General features: G+C 39.6%; 1 protein-coding gene across 1 annotated transcript in view; it reads right to left on the bottom strand.

The window, feature by feature from the left end:
- The window catches only part of mta1 (metastasis associated 1), a 48429-nt gene extending 28612 nt beyond the window's left edge, over nt 1-19817 (bottom strand). The window contains exons 1-3 of the mRNA XM_080871411.1: nt 19691-19817; nt 10053-10120; nt 5868-5961 (exon numbers count right to left, since the gene is read on the bottom strand). Of these exons, the coding sequence (XP_080727537.1) occupies nt 5868-5961; nt 10053-10120; nt 19691-19718 (190 nt within the window). The 5' untranslated portion in view covers nt 19719-19817. The remainder of the gene's footprint in view (nt 1-5867; nt 5962-10052; nt 10121-19690) is intronic.
- Between the last annotated feature and the right edge of the window lie 2984 nt (nt 19818-22801).

Here is a 22801-nt window from a genome sequence, read left to right as displayed (position 1 = left end):
AGTAACAACAACAACACAGTCAGCTGAAGAAAAAAAAAAAAAAAAAAAAAAAAAAAGAAAGAAAGGAAGAAGACGACATCGCAGTGTTGGAGTGCCGATCATTTTTTTGTGCCGGTTGCATAACGGTTACAATGGGACTTCAGCTCCAGAATGCATTCACTCAAGTTCTGCTTGTGCATTGTTTTGTTTTTTCCCCCTCAAACCACAAAAATCATCCTGGATGTTGTTCAGTCGTTGCAGCAGACCACATTTTATCCCTATAGCTCAAGGAAAGGGTTAAGGATACAACAGACAAGTGTTCTACAGTGAATGAAGAGATTCAGAAATTCAAGCACATGTAACTACCAAGAGACATAAGAAGCAAATCCCCATGTACATTGTTTTAAATTATGTGGTTTGACTGGTTAATGTTCATTTGACTCTGGCTGGAAGGAAAAACCACAAAAGTGCCTTTACAGTCACAAAATAATAAATCATGTCTTCTAGAGATTCAAGCCATGACTGCAACATGGAGGCCCCCCCTTCTCACATTTCAAAGGCTTAGGAACAAGTGATGCATGTATGTGAGCTTAAGATGTACCATTTGAATAAGGTATGTACAGCGCTGCATATAGATTGACCTTCTTCCAGTAAAATAAACTATTAAAATGACTAGAATAACTTATTCAATCAGATGTTGAGAAAGAAAAATATGCCATCAACAATACATCGATCCACTTTAGGGTCACAAGGGGTTGGAGACTATTTCACCTGACTCTAGGTTAGAGGTCAAGTAAACCATGTACAGCACACCAGCCCATCACAAAGCTAATATAGAGAAACATGCAATCATTCAAGCTTATATCCACACCTAAATCCAATACAGAATTAGCAGTTCACCTAACAAGGATGTCTTTAGACTGTGTGCCCAAATACAGTACACCTAGCCAATAGGTTCCAACCCAGAATCTTCTCACTGCGCCACCCGTTTAAACGTGGTCACATCTTTAAGATCATTTCTACAGCAGTGCAGTAGACACGGTGAACAGTGTCTTTCAAACTGCTATGCAGTGTCAATAGCATATCTAAAGACTACCAGCTTTTGTAGGAAACATAAGGAAGTAGGAAACAGAATTAGAATAATCTGGCTGTTGCTGTGTGTGCAAAAGTTTGAATAGCTGACGAAATGCAGTTTTGGCAGATATTTCTTTTCGTGCGTGCTTGTAAATACATGCAGAAAACAAGGTCATTAAAAATAAAAAGCAGTTATGTTCATTCCAGAGGCATATCTTTCAGCAACAAACAGTAAACCACTTGAACCAGGTTGAAGAAAAAGGAGATACGAATTTAATTTCATAGGTTTTCATTTATTTGTTTACAGCATATTGAAAATGACTGCTACCTGCATTATTCTGCAAAATCCATATGGTATACAACCATCTGTACAGCTACATGTCAGCATTTCATGAAGGCAAAAAGAATAAATATTCCTATAGACTATACACTTTTTCATAAAATATACATTTCTTTTGTTTATTATTTGCTTACAGTAGGTAACGTGCGAGTCCTGCAGTGGGTTAAGTCACTGCTGTACAAAGAAACAAGCCAAAAACAGTCTGAATAGCTACAGTTGATCAGGCTATTACTCACAGTAAAAGCTTATGACTTTCTAACTGTGTAAGTGACGATGTGCAAACTCCTATACCATGCACTTAGTTATTCGACATTAAAACATAATAAAAAGAATATTCCATTGTTTTTGAACATTATTTTAGCCTTAAAAAAAAAAAAAAAAAAAAAAAAAAAAAAAAAAAAAAAAAGGGGGGAGGTTGATGTAACATAACGTTAGCCAAAGACCTGCTTGATTTTAGTCAAGCTGATTCAACTTTCTGTGCATCATTTCACTGGCAACAGTGTTTCCTATTGTTTATAGAAGCAAGGAGCGACATCTCCAAAATAGAAAAAAGGTTTGAGTTATGGCAAATTCAAATGTGTGGAAGGAGGGGCCGTGGAGGTAAAATGCCAAATCTGCCACAGAGTCTGACCACTCAGGAGCCTGCTTCACTCACAGGGGAGGGGCTACCACTGGATTCGGAGGCCCCATTGAGGGAGTGCTCTGAATCTTTGCAAGCAAAATATTTGATCAATGACTCACAGCAGACACACATTAAAAGCACACACACACCACCGCCATCCTCCGCTGGTCCACAACGAAACTGAATTAAATGCACCCCTTCAGCAATTCCTCCGACAGGGCCCAGAGCTAAAAACTCAAGTACATCATGCACATATAACACGCGGACCCACACAAGCATGCAGACGCACATATACACTCAGCCAAAGTGGGGCTGCAGCTACATAAATGCAGACAGGATGCAGCCCACACCCATGGGGTGCACAGCAATTCCTTACATGCATTTTTTTTACATATTGAAAATGTCTAGAAGCCCCCTCACTGAACTGCAGCTGGTAGAGAGCTCTATATAGGAACAGTCCACTGATGCAACATTCATAATGCAATATCCATCAGCACAGTGCAACTTCCATATAACGCTAGCTTTATTGGAGTATTGTTTTTAACACTGCAACCCTGATTATACATTCATATTTATTTATCAAGAAACCAGAGAGAGGATACAAGCGATCCACAAAAATACCGAAATAGCAATATTTAATGACTCTTTCCAATATACAATAAGAGCATATTTCCTTTTCAATCAACACCAGAGCAAGAACAAAAACATCAAAAATAATCAGACCTTCTTAAGAGAATGCCACACTAAGAAGCTGATGCTGTGTGGTCCAGCAGAATAAACAATCCCCTTCTGCCATGGTTACAACCCCCAGGCCTCCTCAGTAGACGCTGTGGTTAAGACACAGACACACACACACGCACACACACATACATTCACACACTAACAGGATACTAGCTCTCAGACACGCACGCACACGCACACACACTTTCACACCCGAAGAGCTAACATTTATCCTGCCACACCCAGACAAAGTCTGGTGGCTGGTTTTGCTGGTCTCGACTAAAGGATGTCAGTGTTTCCACTGCTGGTTATCACAAGAAAAAATGGACGTCAAATAACATGCAAAGATTTTTTCTATTTGCTTTAGCCGGATCTGTTTTACGAGTGCTTTCTAGAGCAGGGCGATATGACCAAAAATATTTATCATGATATACATTTGAAAATTTGCGATAACGATATAATTGACACTAGACAAAATACTTTATAACTCCACAACTTTATTAGTGCAAAAAAAAAAACAAAAAAAACAAAAAAAAAAAACATCAAGCATCTGTTTTTTATGTGTTATGTCAAAAATTTAACAGTGCAAATGCAAATTGCTGACAGTTTAACCAAAAGGCATTTCCAGTGGAAACTGGCCAACAGATCCTCAGCATAAACATGTATAATATCTACAAAACTTAAAAAAAAAAGAGGTTATACACACACAATACGGTAATATTATGTTGAAGCACAGTACGTATCACTCCACGAGGCTCCTGCCTACGATAGCCGTAATGCTCCGATAATCCATCAAGCGGTGCGGGTTCGTAGCTTAGCAAAGTCGTACTAAAACATTTGACAGATTTTCGAGCGCCGTGTACGACATAAAATCGTTTCGAGGTCAGTAAACACAACCAGAATTCATACATAAGGCACACGGGATTATAAGGGGCACTGTCGATTTTCAGAAAAATCAAAGGATTGATTTTAAGTGTGCCGTATTTTCCAAAGAACACGGTAATAACGACGGCCTCTAGCATGCTCTACCAAAAATAGTGCTTTGTTGTGTGTCTGACAGACGAAAGCTAAACCAGTTCCACACCACTGAAGTTGCAGCATTTTTACAAACCAATTCTGGTTCATCCGTTTCATTCAACAATCCGCTTTCGCCCTTCTCATTCTCCGTCGCCGCCATCCTTTTTCGGCCATGTGCGTATGAACGTTTTACCCATCTTATCGTTGCCCAACATTATACCGGTATTACCGTGAACGGTATGATATGGCCCAGCCCTAGTGCTTTCATATTAATGTTAAGTCTACCTGATAAAACTGGCCACACTGCTCTGGACACCAAGTGTACCTGCTTTAGCCAAAAGTCTTTTTGAGCCTCCAAAAGAACCTGAGTATGTCAGGAGTGTGGACCGTTGTTAATGAAACACTCCATTACATAGAGAAAGCAAGTGCTAATGTGTTATTCTACTTAGCTATATCGGCTCTTTTGTATAACAGGTATAGTAGAAACCAGCTGAGTATGTTGCCTTCTGTCAGTCACCTTGGAAAGTACATCAGTAATTCAGGATTACAAGCGGGTCAAAAACACATGCAATAAAAATGGAGTGACGTCAGAGAAATTACTTGTTCGAAGAAACGGAAAAAAATAATAAAACTGTAACTGATGAGTACAGAATGAACCATTTGATTTGCTTGATTCTTTTACATTGCTGCCACATGACCACTGACATAGGAGAATGTCATATTCCTGATGAGAGACGATATGAAAAATAACTGTTCATAGATCTATTTAGCCTCTATTTAACCAGTGAGAACCCATGAGATTAAGAACCTCTTACATTGGCTGCATTAGCCTTCCTGGGTTTGAACCCAGGTCCATCTTGTTGCGAGGCAACCAAATGCTCCGCTGTGGCAGCATGGATACAGATTGCTAACTTAAGTAGTGGGTAGTAGTGGGCGATTATATTTTCCCACAAGGCTAAACACACAATAGATAGACAACAGTTTCAAATGAGGATGAACTCAGGTCTTTTCAAGTTACATTTAAAATAGATATAACCTTCCAAGGCAAGGTTGGCTTGCAGACAAGGTTTACAACCGTATTCAACTAACAAGCAAACTGCACAGGTTTTTAATTCAGTTAAAATATGTCTAGAAAATTACAATAAAATAAGAAGAAAATGCAAAGATTAAAGGAAAACAGACTAAGTGCCTTAAATATATGTAGCCAAACTGCATAGTTACCTCATAAAAGGCCCATAGTGGGACCTCGATGTACCTCCATGAGCCAAAAAAAAGGCACCTTTTACATGGTCAAACAGGTAATATGGAAGAAGAGGTGGTCATGCCAAAAGCAATATCTCTAAGTGGCAATAAATCCTGTATCCTTCTCTTCTTCTTTGGAGCACTCTGGAGCAGTGCCCTGAAGGCGTAATTTCCAACTGACCACGAGGGACGTGACCTAGTAGTCTCAATAGTTTGGCCTTTAAATGACATACTTGTGTTACCTGTTAACAGTTTTCATTTACACTACTTTCTTTTACTGTTATCAAAGCTACCATCACATTCTATGTCTCTCTGACGGAGCTTCTATATTTCCTGTTCCCTATTTTTAAAACCACCGCTTGAAGGCGCTTCTCTCAGACTAAACTTCCTGGTAGCCAGAACTTAAAAAGAAAAAAATAATAATAAAAACATACGAAAGGCACCTGAGATGGAGCCCAAGCAGCAATGCTCCAAGCTCTGAAGGACAGGAGCATATTCAAGCACAAACTAAACTCACCCAAACACTCAGACGTTACCATATTGATATACATAACTTATCGAATGCTTTCTGCAAGTAGGTCTATCAGAGGAGGGGCTAAAGTCTGGACCAGCTTGGTAAAAGAAAACAAACTTCAATTTTGTATCACCCCTTGATAAAATCTGAAGTGCAAACAAGCTTACAATCAAGCCAAACAACAAGCAGAGCTGTATTTTTCTGTTCAGGGAAATCTTGTTCGATTGGATGTGAAAGTACCACAAGTTTGCAGTGGAATATGACTGCAGAGGGTTGTCAGAAAGAAATGTTTCATGTCCTGGTTGGCAGTTTTGTTTGTTGCATGATTTTGGCTGGCTGGGTTATGGTCGGTCACTCACTTGCATGTTTGTCTGCCAGAGCGATGAGTGTGCTGGAGATGTCCCTGCGCCGGTAAAAACACACCACTTTGGCCTCCACATTCCCATTGGCTGTCTGCAAACCAGAGACAATCAGCGTTACCATGGCAACAAGTGGTGCCTCACACAGAGAACCAACACGCGCATGCACGGGCACGCGCACACAGATGAAAAACCCATAACTGAGGCTAGCTTTTTAACTTTGCCTGAAAACAAAGTGGCCACAGCAATCCTCCAAAAAAAGAAAAAAGAAAAAAAAAAATCACGTGTTGCAGTGATGAGGACTGTCTGTGCAAGCCCAGCTCTTTTCCCTTTACATTAATTCCTACATAGATGTTTTCACACAGAACTGTTTTTAAATTAAAATCTGCATGACAATATTTTATTGAATACTACCTAAAAACAGAAACGAATACTCCTAGTAAGATTATTCCTAGTAAGTGTAAAAGATACTAAGTATAATTTAGACACCAAGTTATAGCTTTTACCTTTTTTCAAATCACTATGCATTAAGTTTTGAGCACTGACTAACTTTTTTATGAGTTTATTGTGTACTGTATCAGGAACGAAGGGATGACAAACAAAGTGAACACCTAACATAGATTTACATTCTGTAGACACTTCAGCTCTGCAGACTTTCTACTTTCCCAATCATCAAATAATTAAAATCCAATTTTCCAGTTCCATTTTTGAAAAAAGGCCATAGAACAGAGGAGAGATAAATGGCCCATTTATGGCTACAAAATAAAACATTTTCTTTGAAAATGAAGAAAGTTTTGAAAAAAATAAAACTCCCACAGCACCCTGTGACAGCACATACCACAGTGAACCACATGAACCACAGTTAATCTTAACATTTCCAGTATCACTTCATAAATGATGTATGTGCACATTTAAGCTGTAAGAGCTGTATTTAGTGTACTACAGCCATTTATGGTCAGCACTATCATTGGAGTTTGTGTGTAAGAAACGAAAAACAAGGCCTATCTAGGATTTTTTTTTTTTTAATGGATCAGAGTTTAAATATAGGACAGCAGAATGAGGAGTGTTTCATACTGAATTAGATATTCTTGGGGGTGCATGTGCCCCATTGCAAATATTCTACTTGCTAAGTACTTTGCAACCAACAAATAATTAAGCAACACAATCAGCTGCTTCTCTTGTCTCTGGTCTTGCTGGGAGACTCCAAATCCACCAACTTGCAGCTAGCTCATAGCAGTCATTGTTCTGCTCTGTAGCCTCCATGAGGTGGCACAAGAACCAGCACTTCACCTGATGCAGGTTTTGGGTAGAGTGGCCCTGGAGCTCACACAGTACCTCAAGAGCAGAACAAGAAATACTGGTGTATACAGAATGATGGAGCATCCTGGAGAGTAGGTTGGGAAAAACGATGAGGCTTCAAATATAATTTGGCTGCTGTTAATATACCTGAGCAACACGCCCAAGTAAGATCTGTGATTTTAACAGTGAAATATACAGTTTCCTTTCACAATAGTATCATAAATAGACACAGAGAAATGTGCATGCAAGTTACATGAAAGCTATACACTGCATATTTATTTCACATTTTAATCAGCAGGCAAACCAACTGATTTGCAGCTTGTTGGGGCACAAAGATTTTCAGACTAAACTGTTAACTTGATCAGTTATCAGTTTTGATCAATGGAAATGTTTTCCCTCAGACACTGTATTTTCTAAACCAGCATCTCAGGCCGTATGGAAGAGAAACCCAAAGATCCCCGAGGAGCAGAGAGACTGACAGTGACAGACAGAATAGAAGGCCGACTCTGAGCTCTGTGTCAATCACATTAAACACTCTCCATATTATTCAGCGCAGGCCTGGAACAGGGGACAGACAGCCGGCACCTGTAACTAGTCTACAGAGACATCTCTTTTTCTGCTTCTTTAACTGAACAACGTACCAAATAGCAGGCTGGGATTTACCCAACACCTTAACAGCAACATCATCATTAATGTGACACTACAACGCAATACTGCTTTCACTACTGCATTATGCTGAATAAAAACATACCATTTACTATATGAACCACATAAATCATACATTTAAAAGTATAATAAAAATCTGTCTACTAACATTTGGTTTCTCTTTTCATTAAGATCTAGTTTGTAGAATTTGTCAAGACTAGCATCCCATATTCAAGTAGTGCATTGTCTAAAAACACACTAACAGTAAAAAATAAAAGTACACCCATTGTTAATTCTAAGGCTTTACATATCTGGGCATTAAAAAAAAAACAATGTAGTCCATAACAAGGCTTAAGAACCAGGTAAATTTAACCTCAGATGAAAAACAGCACAAGGCATTTACAATGTGTCATTATTTAATTAAGCCAAAATGCAGAAGCAGTGTGTGAAAAACTAATTGCACACCATGATTCAATAGCTTTAAGAACCACTTTTAGCAATAATAACTTGAAGAAATCATTTTAAGTACGCCTTAATCAGTCTGTCACATTGTTGTGGTGGAACTTGGGCTCACTCTTCGTACAGTGTTACTTCAGTTCATTGAGGTTTGTGGGCATTAATTTATGCACAGCTCTTTTAAGGTCCCACCACAGCATTTTAATCAGGCTGAGGTCTGGACTTTGTCTGGATCATTGAATCACTTGGATTTTTTCACTTTTCAGCCACTCTGGAAGAGATTTGCTAGTGTGCTTGGGATCACTGTCCTGGTGACACAATTTTAGCCAAGCTTTAGATGACCTCACATTTAACTCTAGAATACTTTGGTATACAAAAGGAGTTGACTCAATGACTGCAAAGCATGCCAAAATCACTACCCTTCTACCACCGTGCTTGACAGTTTGTCTCACTATAGTCTCATCTGTCCAAATGATATTGTTCCTGAAGTCCTGGCGATTTGTTCAGATGTGACTTTCCTTCTCCAAGCCATGCTGCCATGTTCTCTCTTCAAGATAAGAGGCAAATTTCCAAACAAGCCATACTTGTCCAGTCAATTACTGAAGCCTATATAGTGTCTTAAATGTGCCTCTTGGGTTGTCTGCAATTCCTCCAAGCGTTACATGGTCTGACCTTGAAGTGAGTTTATTGGGATGTCCACTTTAGTGTAGACTGGCAACTGTGAATAATCTTTCTCGCTGTCGCACGATGGACTTCAAAGTGTTTGGAAATTGACTTTTAACCCTACTCAGATTGATGGACAGCAACATTTGATTCATTAAGATCATTGCTGACATCTTTCTTCCTTGGCACTGTGTTAACACACACACCTGAATCCTTCAGACCAAAAAACTGACAAAGCTTCTGCTTTTATAGAGGTGACCATACTTGATGATGATCAAGTGAATTTGATTAGGAGCACCTGGCTGATACTTCCCCTTTTAATCCCCGTGGACACAGTTAGCACATACTTAGTCTTTCCACATGCTGCTCCCGCATTTTGGCTTAATATTTGCTAAATAATGACATGGTGTAATATGTTTTGTTTTTCTTCTGGGGTTACATTTACCTAATTTTAAGACCCGTAAAAGACCAAGTTTTTCTGATGCCCTGATATATAAAACTTATAATTTTAAGAGGCTGTATTTTCTTTTTTTAATGACTGTAAGTCTGAAGCCGAATGAAAGCCTATTTGCTGTCGCATACGCAATAAAAATCTGCAAATCATCACACTTCAGAAGCTGGGACACTTCAGCACAGATAATGATTTTGTTTCTCTCAATAAATAAATCAGCCTATCATTACATGCCTCTTTTCAACATTCCCCAAACCAAAATTTGCATTGTAATCAAAGTGCAATTTGTTCAGATGTTATGTTCACTCTAATAAATTATGAAGTGAAATGACACATGTACAGTGAAAGAAATAATTAGGCAGTTTAATATATTCCCCTCCTACCTAAGAGGAGTTTTGCACTGAACAAGCTGTAGAAAGTATAAAGTAGCTTCAGATATCAAAAAAGCTAATGAAAATAGATTTTAATGGCAAAACTATTCTACATTACAAGATACATTTATTTATTTTTACTTAAATATACAAAAAAGCACCTAATATTAGTTAAAATGTGCCTTCATTAAAGTGTATTTGAATGTTTGAGATAGAGACATTAATATCCGATTTGCAGTGCTGGGATATGTGCTGCATTCAAGGGTATAAATTCAACCTCAGACACCCACTTACACTCACCTTGTTCAGCTCCTCTATCCTCCTGATCAGCAGTGGGTTACTGGACGAGTTCTCAAAATAAACATAATCTGCAGAGGAACAGCAAGAAGGAGAAGGAGGAACAGAAAGAAACAGAGTGGGGAATGGAAAGAGAAAGACAAAGAAGTGTCAGTTAGCAATGTGAGGTCAGTCAAACGTTCAGGGCAATTTCCAATTGGACCACACAACGACAGCTTGATTAGTCAAGAGGAAAGTGCAGCAGAGACATACACAAAATGTTGATTTAACTCGATTAGGCTAATTTCATACACAGCAGTTGCTGTTGTAGTTGGGAAGTCTGACAGAATGAGATGTTGACGTGCTAATGCACACTCGCACATAAACAACAAAACTGGCTCTCCAACCCTTCCATTCAAATAGCAAACCTTGTATTTCCCCAGCCCTCATGCTTTCTTTGTCTTATTGCTCCATTCATTCTCCCCATGTGTGGTGGTGTTTGTATGCGCAGTGTGTCTGCATTTGTGTGTGGGTGTACGAGAGACACTGCACAGGCTTTACCACGCGTGTGTGGATTTACTATGCATTCGTGTTAACGTGTATGCGTGTGTGTGTGTGTGTTGCTCCTGGCACCACTCCAGGGCCATTGGAGGCTTAGCTCTCACCAGGATGTCCCCACAGGCCCCAGTCTTGGTAGGGTGCCTGGTCTTAGCCCTGCATGTGTCTTGGCTGAGTGCTGTCAGATTATACCCCACACTTGGTATGTTGCCTGGAGCTGGAGCTATCCTCCCTTCACCCTAAATCTGCCCCCTCCCATCCCCCCACGCTCCCCTAAGACCCGTCTTCTTGACCGACTAGGCCAGAGATCGCCCAAAATTCCACCAGCACAACCGCAACATACACTGACTCTTGCCTTCATTTCTTGCTCCTCCTGTGTCCAACACTTAACTGGTTTAGGCATGCACCCATCCTGTTAGCACACCCATAATCTGCAACGACATCCAAGTCTAACCCGCACAATAATAAGTGCCACAGTTAAAGGAAAAATCCTCATACAAAACATTGTAAACACAATTAAAACAATTATCTAAGACGCATTTATCAAGCCGTTCTGTTCCAGCTTCCTTTTAAAACCCAAAGGTGGCTTTCAAACAGTTTTGTGGTTGGTCAAATGGTTTTGCCCAACCAAACAGTTCAACCAATATGGAAGATATTCCATTTTTGACTCTAAAGTTGTTAGCCATCATCTTTGAAAACCAACTGAATAAATTATTCAGACATTGATAAAGTTTTTTTCTGCTGAAATCGTAAATGTAGTCTCAGTGCATTAGTCTCAGTCTTGCCTCTCCCTCCCCGTCCTCAGTCCAGAGGACTCATTTGGCTTTTTTTTTTTTTTTAAACTAATGACAAGTATGACTAGAAAGGCATTTTGTAACTTTGTGTAAGATGATATCATGTTTCCATCTACATAACAACCTATAGATGGTTTACACAACACACATTATCCAAGCAGGAAATGAAGCTTTCACTACTGGATATAAGATCTCTTCAAAGCTTTGCAACAGAAAAAGCTGCAGCGCTTATATGCTGGAACTTCCAACACTGAATTCTTTGAGGTTTCATTGATCATTTATGCAACTACTTATCTGGGGTCCTTATTGGGTGAAGGTAGGGGTGCTCAGAGAGACCGCAAGACACACAGTCAGCTGAAGAATTGGTTTTGCTAAAGAATTATTTTTGCAATTCATTTTCTCTGCATTGCATTTTCTTTTCTGTCTTGAGCTTTATTTTCATACGTATGCCTGGCATGCATAAATTGCAGTATTTAATGTGTTTCTGCAAACATACTGTACGCTTTCAGTACTCCCCATGCAACGGCCAGGATGCATTTATGTCATAGGGCACCGAGGATACAAAACAAACTTTTGCCTGTTGAATACCAGAGGAGCATACTGAGAGCTCCTTCCCATGAACGACAGTATGAACAAAGTTTAGTGTTTTTTTATGTTTTTTTTCTCTTTACTCAGTTTTCAAACTAATCTGTACCAATTCACAGAATTTCTTTGTCTCGTCTTGGGTGTTCTTAACTGCAACTCTGTTGAGGAAAAAACGGCATGTAAAGACACTGTCTTTGGCGCAGAGGAACCCGAGTGAAAACAGTTTCCTAACAATTCACAAACAACCAAAATAAACTGAACTACCAATGACATCACATCTGACATGTATATATTTAATATGTCTGCTGACTGTAACATTTCCAATAATCAACAGTCAAACGTTGAAAGTTTATCTCAGAGACAGTCTCGCCCACGCTAATCTTTAACACATAATAATGCAAAGCAACCACTGCATCTGCATAGGGGGCACACCTTGACTTCTCCACTGGAAAACCTTTTGCTCCACTATGCTCATTGGTATTCTTCTCTCCACCCACACTTATAACTGAATACAAGAGGTTCACGCCCAGTCTGAAGTTTTGTAATGCAAGATAACTCTAATTTCCAGAGCTACGGTTGGCAGATAACGTTTATTTTATTTAAACCCTTGAAAAAATTTTCTATGCATTAAGCCACTGAACAATCATCATTTGCATGAAGATGTAAAACTTTAGCACTTCCTCCAAGTAGCAAAAGCAATTCAGAAGGCATACACAGTGCAAATTTTATGACTTGCGTCTTCCAGCAACCCTCTTTTTACTGTTGAACATTGCTACAAGATGGGAAAAGATCGTCACATCATGCCTGTCTACTCTTCACCCTGTAACAGCTTGTTACTAGACTCCGCTGCCACTGTGACATCTCCGTCCCGCTGCTGAATATCAAATAGGCCAAGCTGAAATTGAGCTGCACACAGAGAAAGAAAATGAAGACGAGATATCCGACTTGCTCGCTTTCAGACACACATGTGAGTCAGCAGCACGGAGGTCAGGGGTTGAAGAAACTGGCTTGTGACTAGTTGTGATCACCAGATTGGCTGTGAAACTGCGGGAAAGTGACCAAGACACTATCCTTTTATTAAGCACGGTCAAGTCATCCTTGAACAAAAAAAAAAAAAAAAAACTTGTTCAGCATGAACAGAAACTGAATAGCTAATTAAACTACCGGTAATCAGAAACAGTTTTTTGATTTAATACTGCTTGAAACTTATTTTAGCTTCTGAAACGTGACTTACGCCTTTCACATGTAGTCTTACATCACAAAAAGTGAAATATCTATTTCGGTTTTAATCTCTTTAAAGACATATTTTCCCATTTTAAGTTTGAAATCATTTAATGTTCAATGAAAGAATTTTCAGAATATAATGAAAGTAATCCTTGACTGCTGCGGCCATTATTCTTACCTGCCTGTAACAGAACAAGCTGTACTGTAGTGCAGCCATGAATCAATTAGTTATTTCATACACATTTAGAAACAGTTATTTAGATTCAATTATAAGCTTTGGCTCTTTTTTTCTCAGGGAAATTGGCAAGAAAGGATTTTAAATTTATTTACATAAACAAACAAAACCTTTCCCTTTTGGACTATTGATTAGGAAACAAAACATTCCAGGACACCAACTTGCTGTGGGACGCTGTGATAGCCATGCTGTAAATAATCAATCAACTAATCATCACATGAATTACTACTGAGAACGGAAAATCCCTTTGTTGCAAAAAAATGAAAAGGAAAAAAAGTCCATGTTTACAAGAAGAATCCTAATTTACCAAAAAAAAATAAAAAAAATAGGGACAAGTCTCTTGGCAAAGCGTGGGGAGAAATGATGACGTGTAGCTGCGGCCCTCAAACACTCACCAGCTCAGAGGGACCCATTAATCAGGAGCCAAAATGCGTCATAACCATTTTAGAAAATGAAGCAGAACCACATGTTGAACATTCGGTTTGATGTGGTGTTGGGTGTGAATCGCCACTACATGCTAAGATTTTTTTTTCCCCCCTTGGTTGGTGACAGCACGTCTCCCGCTACATTTAGAGAAGGTGGGACTTTGGGCAAAGCTCAACGTGTTCTTTTTTTTCCTGGCACGGAAATTTAAGTTACCAAGAATGGAAACACTTAAGTTCAACCCGTGTCCCTTCCTGCCACCTCCAGAAGAAGAAAAAAAATTGTAATAAAATAACCATGGGAGGAAAATGGCTCAGTGACTGTCCAGAACAGCCTGGTTGAATGTTGGAGTTTCTACATGTGAGGAGCTGAAGCCTGTTGGAGAGCAAGCTGGAGAGGAACTCAAAATGAGAGCAACAGAAAGAGAGAGCCTGTAGGCAATGAGCAGCATCAGTCTCTCGGTTTCCCATCAGCCCTCCCGTCACATCAGCCCGCGTACAACCACCCCGCTCTCCATCCCCCACTTTCAGCGTCAGCCAATCGGCAGGCTCCGGCGGCCATGATGTCATAGTGCAGTCAAATTTTCTGTGAGCCAATCAAGGCACGTTATTGAGCCCCGAAAGAGAGAGTCTGCTGGGCTGATTCAAACCAGGCCAGAGAGACAGACTGGCAGAGACGCAATGATGAGAGAGACAGAGAGAAAGAAAACATGAGATAAATAATCAACCAGAAAGAGATAAAATCTAATATAAGTGGAACAGGTGTGCGAATTACAATCAAAATAACCTGTATCCAAACATTCACTGTAAACTTCGGTTAAGGTGACCAGGATAATCCAAGATGCACATTGTAAGGGCCTAAAGTCCAAATCCCACAGCTCTGGCTGAAAACTATACTGTATTGGTGGTCTCATCGAGACACACTTTACATAGTCGTAGTGGTTTATTATGTTAAATATGCCCTCCAGAAAGTACAATTCACCAACACTATGCTCATCTTATTACCTAAATCTCTGTTTTCAAACAACTTTGTCATTGAGAGTTTCTTAAAGCAATTTAAATTAAGCAATCCCAGAGGGAACATCACTTGTCGAACAGCTCAGAGACACACCCTGCAACACACTCCTAGTTAAAGGCATTTGAGTAGGCACAGTCATGAGACAAACAGCTGGGAATCTGTGTATTAGCGTATTATAACTTATGTAGTACATTAAAGCTGCAGTGATTAGCCATTTGAATTATTAGATTAGTTAACAAAAAGCAAATTAACATGTGAAATTCATTACATTTCTGATTGTAGCTTCTACAGATCGCAGACATCACAAAGAGGATACAAGAATGCTGAACCGAAATCTGTGACCAACACCAAGAGACAGCAGTTCCCCACAGCCAATCATCTACTTTATAACAGCTGAAGTGGGAAACATAATAAGAAAACCACACTGTTGCAATGATGCAAGAGGTTCAAAACAATTTTAACAGGGATCATTACTGTAGTGAAGATGTAGACAAGTACAGCTGCAGTTTCCTTTTTTGCCTTAGTGTATCCAGAACATAAATTGGCTCAGCAATCGTTCGAGTACTCTAACCCTGACTCGCTGATCCTGTCGGCACTTTTAAGCAGAGTCTAAAATTAAGCGGTCATAAAACTTTGTTCATACCTAGTAAAGGGTATGAACCTTTTTTTTTTTTTAACAAATTTGACTGTTGATTCTGTGTATGTGTTTTCTTGTACGTCTCACTGACTACTGAAATCAAAGTTACACCTCTCTCCTCATGTATCCATGACTTGGGATGGGACTATTTTCTGAACTTCTACAGACTACGTGGTGAATCATCAAATTCGTAGACATTTCAAACGATAGCTGGAAGTCTGCCTGTACATCCCTAAAAGACAGCTCTACCAACACTGTGATTATGTGACAGAAAAACCAACAACGCAGTGACCAACTGATCTTTGCTTCCATTTAGTCTGCAATATGCTAGCCCCAATAAAGCTGCACCATGGCATATCCAAATATTTCAACTTAATGAAATGATGCAATTTATTTCAAATTCAAAAAGTGCTCCAGCTTCAAACTCATCTCTAGAGAACTCAATGTCTACACGTAGTACAGCATACTTTAGTCATATTTCTCTTTTTTTTTCAAAGGCTGGGCTAGAGCTAGAAAGGGAGCTGGAGAGGCAGCAGAGGAAGAGCATGAACATCTGCCCACGTTAGTCCAAGCAAACACACGCCCTCCACAGCTCACACCCCATCCGATGCTTACTCATGCAGTCACACGGACAGGTGTGTCTGTTGTCAGAAGCAGCAACCGCAGACAAGATAGACTGCCATAGTATGGATGAAGGTTTCTATGGTAATAGAAGCTAATTTAATATCCTAAAGTCAAACTCGCACCTTATTTTCACACTTTGATATCACTCACAATCAAGTACGATCTGCTGTATGCACAGATGCATACACCTCTGTACAGTCTATACAATCTACCTGGCCTGCTAGTATCTGCTAGGATTCCTGGCAAAAGCAGGAAAGAGACAAAAATATGTCTTTCATATCCCGTCCCGCTCACTTTTCTGACATATTATAATATTTTACACAGAGGAATAAAAAAATGTTTAAAAAGCAGTTTTGCATAAAGTCAGCAGTGGTGTTAAGGCTGAGATGGATTTGATATTATAATAATTAGATCACAACTCCCATGACACCTTGCAATCATACTGCAGCAGCCACTGCAGCTTGCACTTAACAAATGCGATAAATCAGCAAATTTTTCCACTCTTTTCTCAAACATTCATTCTAGTGAAGTTTATACAACCAGACCCTTAAGTCCATAGGAAACACAAGGAAGCTAGCAAACAGGGGTTATTGTGATTGGCGTTCGGGCAGTTTGACCCCCTCAGAAACACAATGATACTTTGCTGAATGGATGTAAAAAGGTTGTCATGCATCTGTCCAACTAGTTGTCCTGAACTTGGCAGGATTGAAGCAAAGAAGCCTCAGCTCGCCACTCAGCGAGTACACCCACCAGACCCTGCAAGAGACACAACTGCCAGCGTGGGAGATTAACACCAGCCATGAGCCAAACAAAGTGTGGGCACTGTCAAAGTTTGTAATTTAGTCAGTTTGTAGATTAGTAAACAGTGCAACACCTTCAGGCACATTCTGAATAATTACTGTAGAAAATCCTCACCATCCAAAGGAAATGTGGGCATTAACACCCAAGTTTCTCACTTTTTAAGTTAGTAAACAATGCAACACATTTTGCAAACTCTGTGCAAGAGCTGTCACAATCCAAACATTTCAATACAAGTTCTTATTTAAAGGATGGATCCCGTATTTTCCAATTATTTCTTTAAATAACAGACCTCTACCCATATGACGACCGAAGAAGTGTTTGCATCCTGTAATCATTCCTCGTGATCATAACATCCTCGGATATGGCCTCATACTGCAGTTCCGATGCAGGTGATGGGGGAATAAAACCCACACTCCTCATTCTAGGTAGAAATATATTTTGACCAGAGCAACACAGTTTCAGAAAATACAAACAGGACATCTTTTACTATATTTTGGAACATCTCTATCACAGTAGGTCCTCATTCAGAAGCCTGTTGTACAAATTCATTTTAAAAGAAACAAACAGAGGATGACCTGGCCAAAAACTGAACCTGGCTTAACACCACCAAGCAACTTACTGTAATATTAACTACAAAATCAAAGCTCCACAGTTTTAAAAGCCTGTCCGCTTTTTTCAATGATAGGTCTGAATACCCACTAGCAAAAATTGTAGTAAACTTTCTAAACAACTTGACAACCAAATTTAGAACATCATGATCTCAGGAAAGCGTTGTTTTCACTTGGGGAAAACAAGTCGTCAGCAAGTCTTAGAGGCTTTTTTAAAATTTCACTGCATTCATAAAAACGTCTTCCAACCGCTGAAATGGTTAAAAGTTATCGTGTAGCCTACACTTAGTCACCAACACTTTCCTGCACATGAGGGAAAGCACTAGGAAGAAGTGCTGCAGGCACCGGAAGAGTGGCTTGTGGCCTGGATGGTGAAAACAAAGACATCAAGACCTTTTGTCTTTTGTCCACTGCTCATTCAAGGGGACTCATTGCTTTCCCAAGATGATCCTGCATTGTCTTGCAAAGCAGCAGCCATCTTTGTGTGGGCTTCTGCTTTGTTCTGGTGTTGGCCTGGAGAAGCTTCAGTCAATTATGAGGCCTATTTTTAGGCCAAACTAGAACTGTGATTTTATTTTTTTAAACTAGAAGTGTGGTTGTAGGACGAATTAAGACTATGCTTATTAAATTGTGTTTTGTAGTTTTAAATTGAATTGTGAAGGTTGAGCTTACTTTTTACTTTTTCACTTTTCCAAAAAAGTAATCAACTTTGCTTTGATGACTGAGCATTAAATGTTTAAGCCATTCTGATTGATTAGATTTCACAAATTAGTCAAACTACACAACCTTAAAGCTGCGAGGTAGATATGAAATAAATGAAACAATCTTTTTTACTGCAAATTAGTGTGCTACAAACAAGACATAGCTTAACTGGTTGGTATGTCAGTGTAAGAGACTGACAGCGTAAACAGAAATACTAAACTAAGTAACATCTGGCTGGTAAAGTGTTAACTTTTTACCCTGCTCCAACATAATCCAGCTCTCACTCAGGTAGGCTTTGTTTCATTTGACGAAATAACAATGCCATTATCTTCAGCATAGGCTATTTTTGATTCATGCTCCAAGCCAACTGCAATCACATCAGTCATATTTCAAATGACATTAGTACTTAATAATCTTAAAAACATAATCAGTTTGCTTTCCCTCCCTTTTCTACTGACAAATGGCCACAGAGTCCAAAAAGACATTAAAGTGGATGAATAAAGAAAGAATAAAGAAACTGTCCTGCAAATGCTTAGGACTGCCATCTCCATTACAGTCGTCACATCAAACCTCTGTGTGGTGACACTTTTTGACAGCTAAATTTGAAGTTTTTTGAAGACACATCTAAAAAGCTCTCCATTTTTTATGCATCTCCACTGCAAACCCCCTCAAAACAGCACATTCTATTTAAAATACAGTGCAGCTATAGTGGTTATCGTGTTTTCATTTTCACACAGTACCTACGGGATGTAAATCAGGGGAATATATGCAGGGAAAAAATGAGTGGGAGGGGAAATCAGGATTTTTAATTTGGTATTAAGTTGAATTGCCTGCACAAAAGAAGCGAAGACACACTGGTTATAAATGTGTAAAACGGATCTCTACGCATGCTTTGAGAATTTTAGTGGTTCCTGCATGTAAAGTGTTGTCTTTAACTTTTTGTTCCACTCCTTCCCTGCATTTTAAAAGCATGCACTCCTTGCTGCTGTCTTGTGAGCACTGAGAGGTTTCTGCAGGACACTTAAAGCACTTACGACGTTACTTATGGCTGTGAGCGTATAGTCCGGGCTGTAGCTGAATGGCACGCAAAACTTTTAGAATATATCCACTACGTTACATCAAAATATATAGAAGCGCAATGCATGTTACTCAGAGTGCATCGTTGCACTAAAGTACTTGTTTGCTAAGTTGCAAGAAAAACGCAAAAAGAAGCGAGGAAATCCGGGGAGCAGTTTTGTAAAGAGAACCACTACTCTTCATCACCATCCTCCTCTTCACAGTCACCATCATCATCATCTGTGAAGCACAAGGCTCTTTAGCTTTAGGGAAATAAAAGAAGGGAAGCAAAAGACGGACCACGCGCTGTAAATACATAAAAGAACCGACGTTAATCATGGCGAGTCCGCCATAAAAAATTACAGGAAGGTCTTAAAATACTACCCCCTCAACCTTACCTCCAACCCGGTACATGTTCGCTGCCATGACTGCCCCCGGTCCCTGGCTTCCTCTCCAGGTAGAGGGGTGGCTCTCTTCTCTCTCGCGCTGCCGGAGCTGTGTTAGCGCTGCCGCCGCTCTGTGTTGGAAAATGGTGGATTGATCAATACGAAGAGACTGGCTGGCTGCCTTAAAGAGACAGTACGCCTTTTTTCTTTTAGCCCACAACTTTGGCGCTGGTAAATGGGAATCAGCACTGTAACAAATTAACGATTTAATTAAACAAATTTCTTTAACTTAAAATAAAATTTAATAAATAAATAAATAAATATTTGCCTTTTTAAACTGTACCTACATCACTGTTAGCAACCAAGCACGCGCTCGTCCGAAAAGAAGCGTTTTCCTATTAACTTTGCTTAACTTTACTACTCGGTTAACCTTACATAAGTAGTTCATTTACCTTTTACTTGCCAGTTTAGATTATAAACGGAAGGGTACATTTCTTGGAAATGGACCTGTATTTATTATTAAGACATGAAACTTGGATACTAGCTTAAAGTTTTATTTATTTATGATAATTATACAGCTCTTTAATCAACTAATCGACAAGTATCGCGATAACTTGCGGTGGAAAGCAAGTCTTTAAGTAAGAGCTCGATGTGAAAACTTCCAGGGCCTACCAGGCCTACTTCGGACTGTATAAACTCCCACATTGGATGACTCATGAATTGTGGACAGGTTCCAGAGCTGGTTTTAAAATAAGCCTTTTACCTGGAACTGTATAGCTGTGTAAAAATGCATCAGCCCTAAAAATAAACCAGTGCTGTGATCCTAAATCCCTCAATGCTCACAGTGTCAGTGAGGGTCAGAGGTCAGTGGACCGGCAGGGGAGGGATGCACGGGCTTAAATGTAAAAATAACAAAGTATGTTAAATATAATTCATGTATATTAGAAAGACACCGGGTCATCCCTGTGGTCTAATTTTTAGGGTGGTTTATAGTGGTGGTTTTGGGGCTGTCATGATAGGGCACACTGTCGTGTAGCTATATAGTTTTGTCTTTTAATGTTAAACATTTATTTAACATTTGTCCTTAAATACATAATTTTATTAACAAAAGAAAGGAAGACATATGCAAATTCTTCCAATCTAAAAAGGTGTATTAAAGTTAGGATTGGTGGTTTATGTATAAGATAGCATAGCTCTTTTTTGTCTCACTGTATAGGACTACATTATAACCACAGCATGCAGTGAAGGCAGAAACATGCAGTGAATTATGGTATGATAATATGAGATATATTTTGGATTCTGGAAATACTATGGAGATTTAGGATTATTAAGCTTATTACAATGACATGGTTAGTCCACAGTACAACTCTATGTGCACGTGGTTAGGAGAACAAGCTAATAATCTGCCATTAAAATAGGATGTTGGTTCTGCAACATGGACTAGCAGCAGTGTTTCTGTTCTTATCAGTAGCCTGTGTGTGAGTGTGTTTATATTATTCTTTCAATCTTACCAAAAACAAACCATACAGTACCATATCACCTTGGATAAGGCACAATAAATTGTCAATCAAACCACAGAATGCTTAAAAAAAACCTCACATGAGCATAGCTTTTTTTCTACATGGCTACCCGTCTTTTATGGAAAGGTATCTACAATGTGTGATTCTGAGTGACCAGATATTTGTTTGATTGGCTCACTTTTTTTGTAGGTAGCATAGGGCCTCTGTGACAGAGGAATGCGTGGTGAAGGCTACGTCTGATCTATACCATATGGAAGCGTCAATTACTGTGACCTAACACAGGGGATCACAGTCTGCAGTCACATGACTGTTATAGGCCAATCATGTGTACTTAGAGTATGCACTCCTACTCAAGTGTGCAGTTGGAACTGTGCTGCATTGGAGGGATTCTGTATTATGTCCCGGGGCTCTTTTATGAAAAGGAACGAGAGACAAGGAGTGTGTGCTTTGTGTGTTTTTTGTGCATGTTGTAACGTGCGGTGGAGATGAAGCCAGCCGCGGAGGTGTGCAGGTGGATAGCGAATGAGCAACAGCTTCTGACTTTCCAAAAAGTACTCATTTATTTACAATATCAAAAATAAGTGCTACCTCTACCACACATTACTGAAGAGCACACTAGTCCGCGTACACACGGGAGCATCCATTACAGGAGGAGTGCGAAGAAGAACAAAAAGGGGGTGACACCAGTCGTGAGACAGGAGGCGCCGCCATGTGGTGATACACTGCATTACGATAGCAACTGTTACAATGTGTGTGTTTATGTATGGATGTGTACAAGGATTTACATCTACACTGTGTCATTCAAATTTAATTACATTGAATTTGCGATGTTTTTCAATGCCAGTGAATGGTACACTGCACAATATTTTGATTTGTAGTATAGTTGCATGCTCACTGATGAAAGAGCATCACTATACTGTACATTTATTTTTAAGTATACACTGCTATGTGCAACAAACAGTGCATTTCTGCATAAATGCTTATTTTTGTGCATATTATATTGCTGTCTTGTGGAATATTTCAAGTGTAAAGCATAATCCAGCATATCCCTGCACATTATGTGTTATTTGTTAAGCATATGGAGACACACGTGAACAGTCTTTTGAGCTGTTGTAATTTTCCCCAATGGGCTCAGAAGAAAACACTGCCAGTGCTTAATATGCCTTTAATTAAAGGAAAATAGGTGGTCGACAATGCACCCTTGTATTTGGGAACTGTTACCACTTTCATTAGGGCTGTTTGTTTACTTGGCTGCTTGATGCTGTGCAGATGTTCCTTTTTTTTTAATACACTTGCTCCTCTGCCAGATGTTGCTGCATTCGGGAAGACAAGCATGCAGGCAGAGCTCTGTACAGAGCAGTGCAGTGCAGGTGTTCTCCCTGATGACTCTCAGTCTGTGGAGATGGATTGGCTCAAGACGCAGAGCGTCTGCAGAACCTCCCTTCACTTTGGAAGAAGACCTCTGATGGCCTCTCTTCCTACTTCTCTTCCTCCCTCGTCCTCTTTCTTTCCTCCGCTCCTCCATGGAGCAGGTGATTGCACAGGAGAGACAAAGACACAGAGGAAATCAGTTAGACCTGTTTTCTTGCAGAAACTATTTCAT

This window comes from Rhamphochromis sp. 'chilingali' (assembly GCF_963969265.1).
Source record: "Rhamphochromis sp. 'chilingali' genome assembly, chromosome: 21".
NCBI classification, from domain to species: domain Eukaryota; kingdom Metazoa; phylum Chordata; class Actinopteri; order Cichliformes; family Cichlidae; genus Rhamphochromis; species Rhamphochromis sp. 'chilingali'.
Note: the sequence above shows the minus strand (reverse complement) of the source record. Positions and strands in the feature narration are given on the sequence as shown.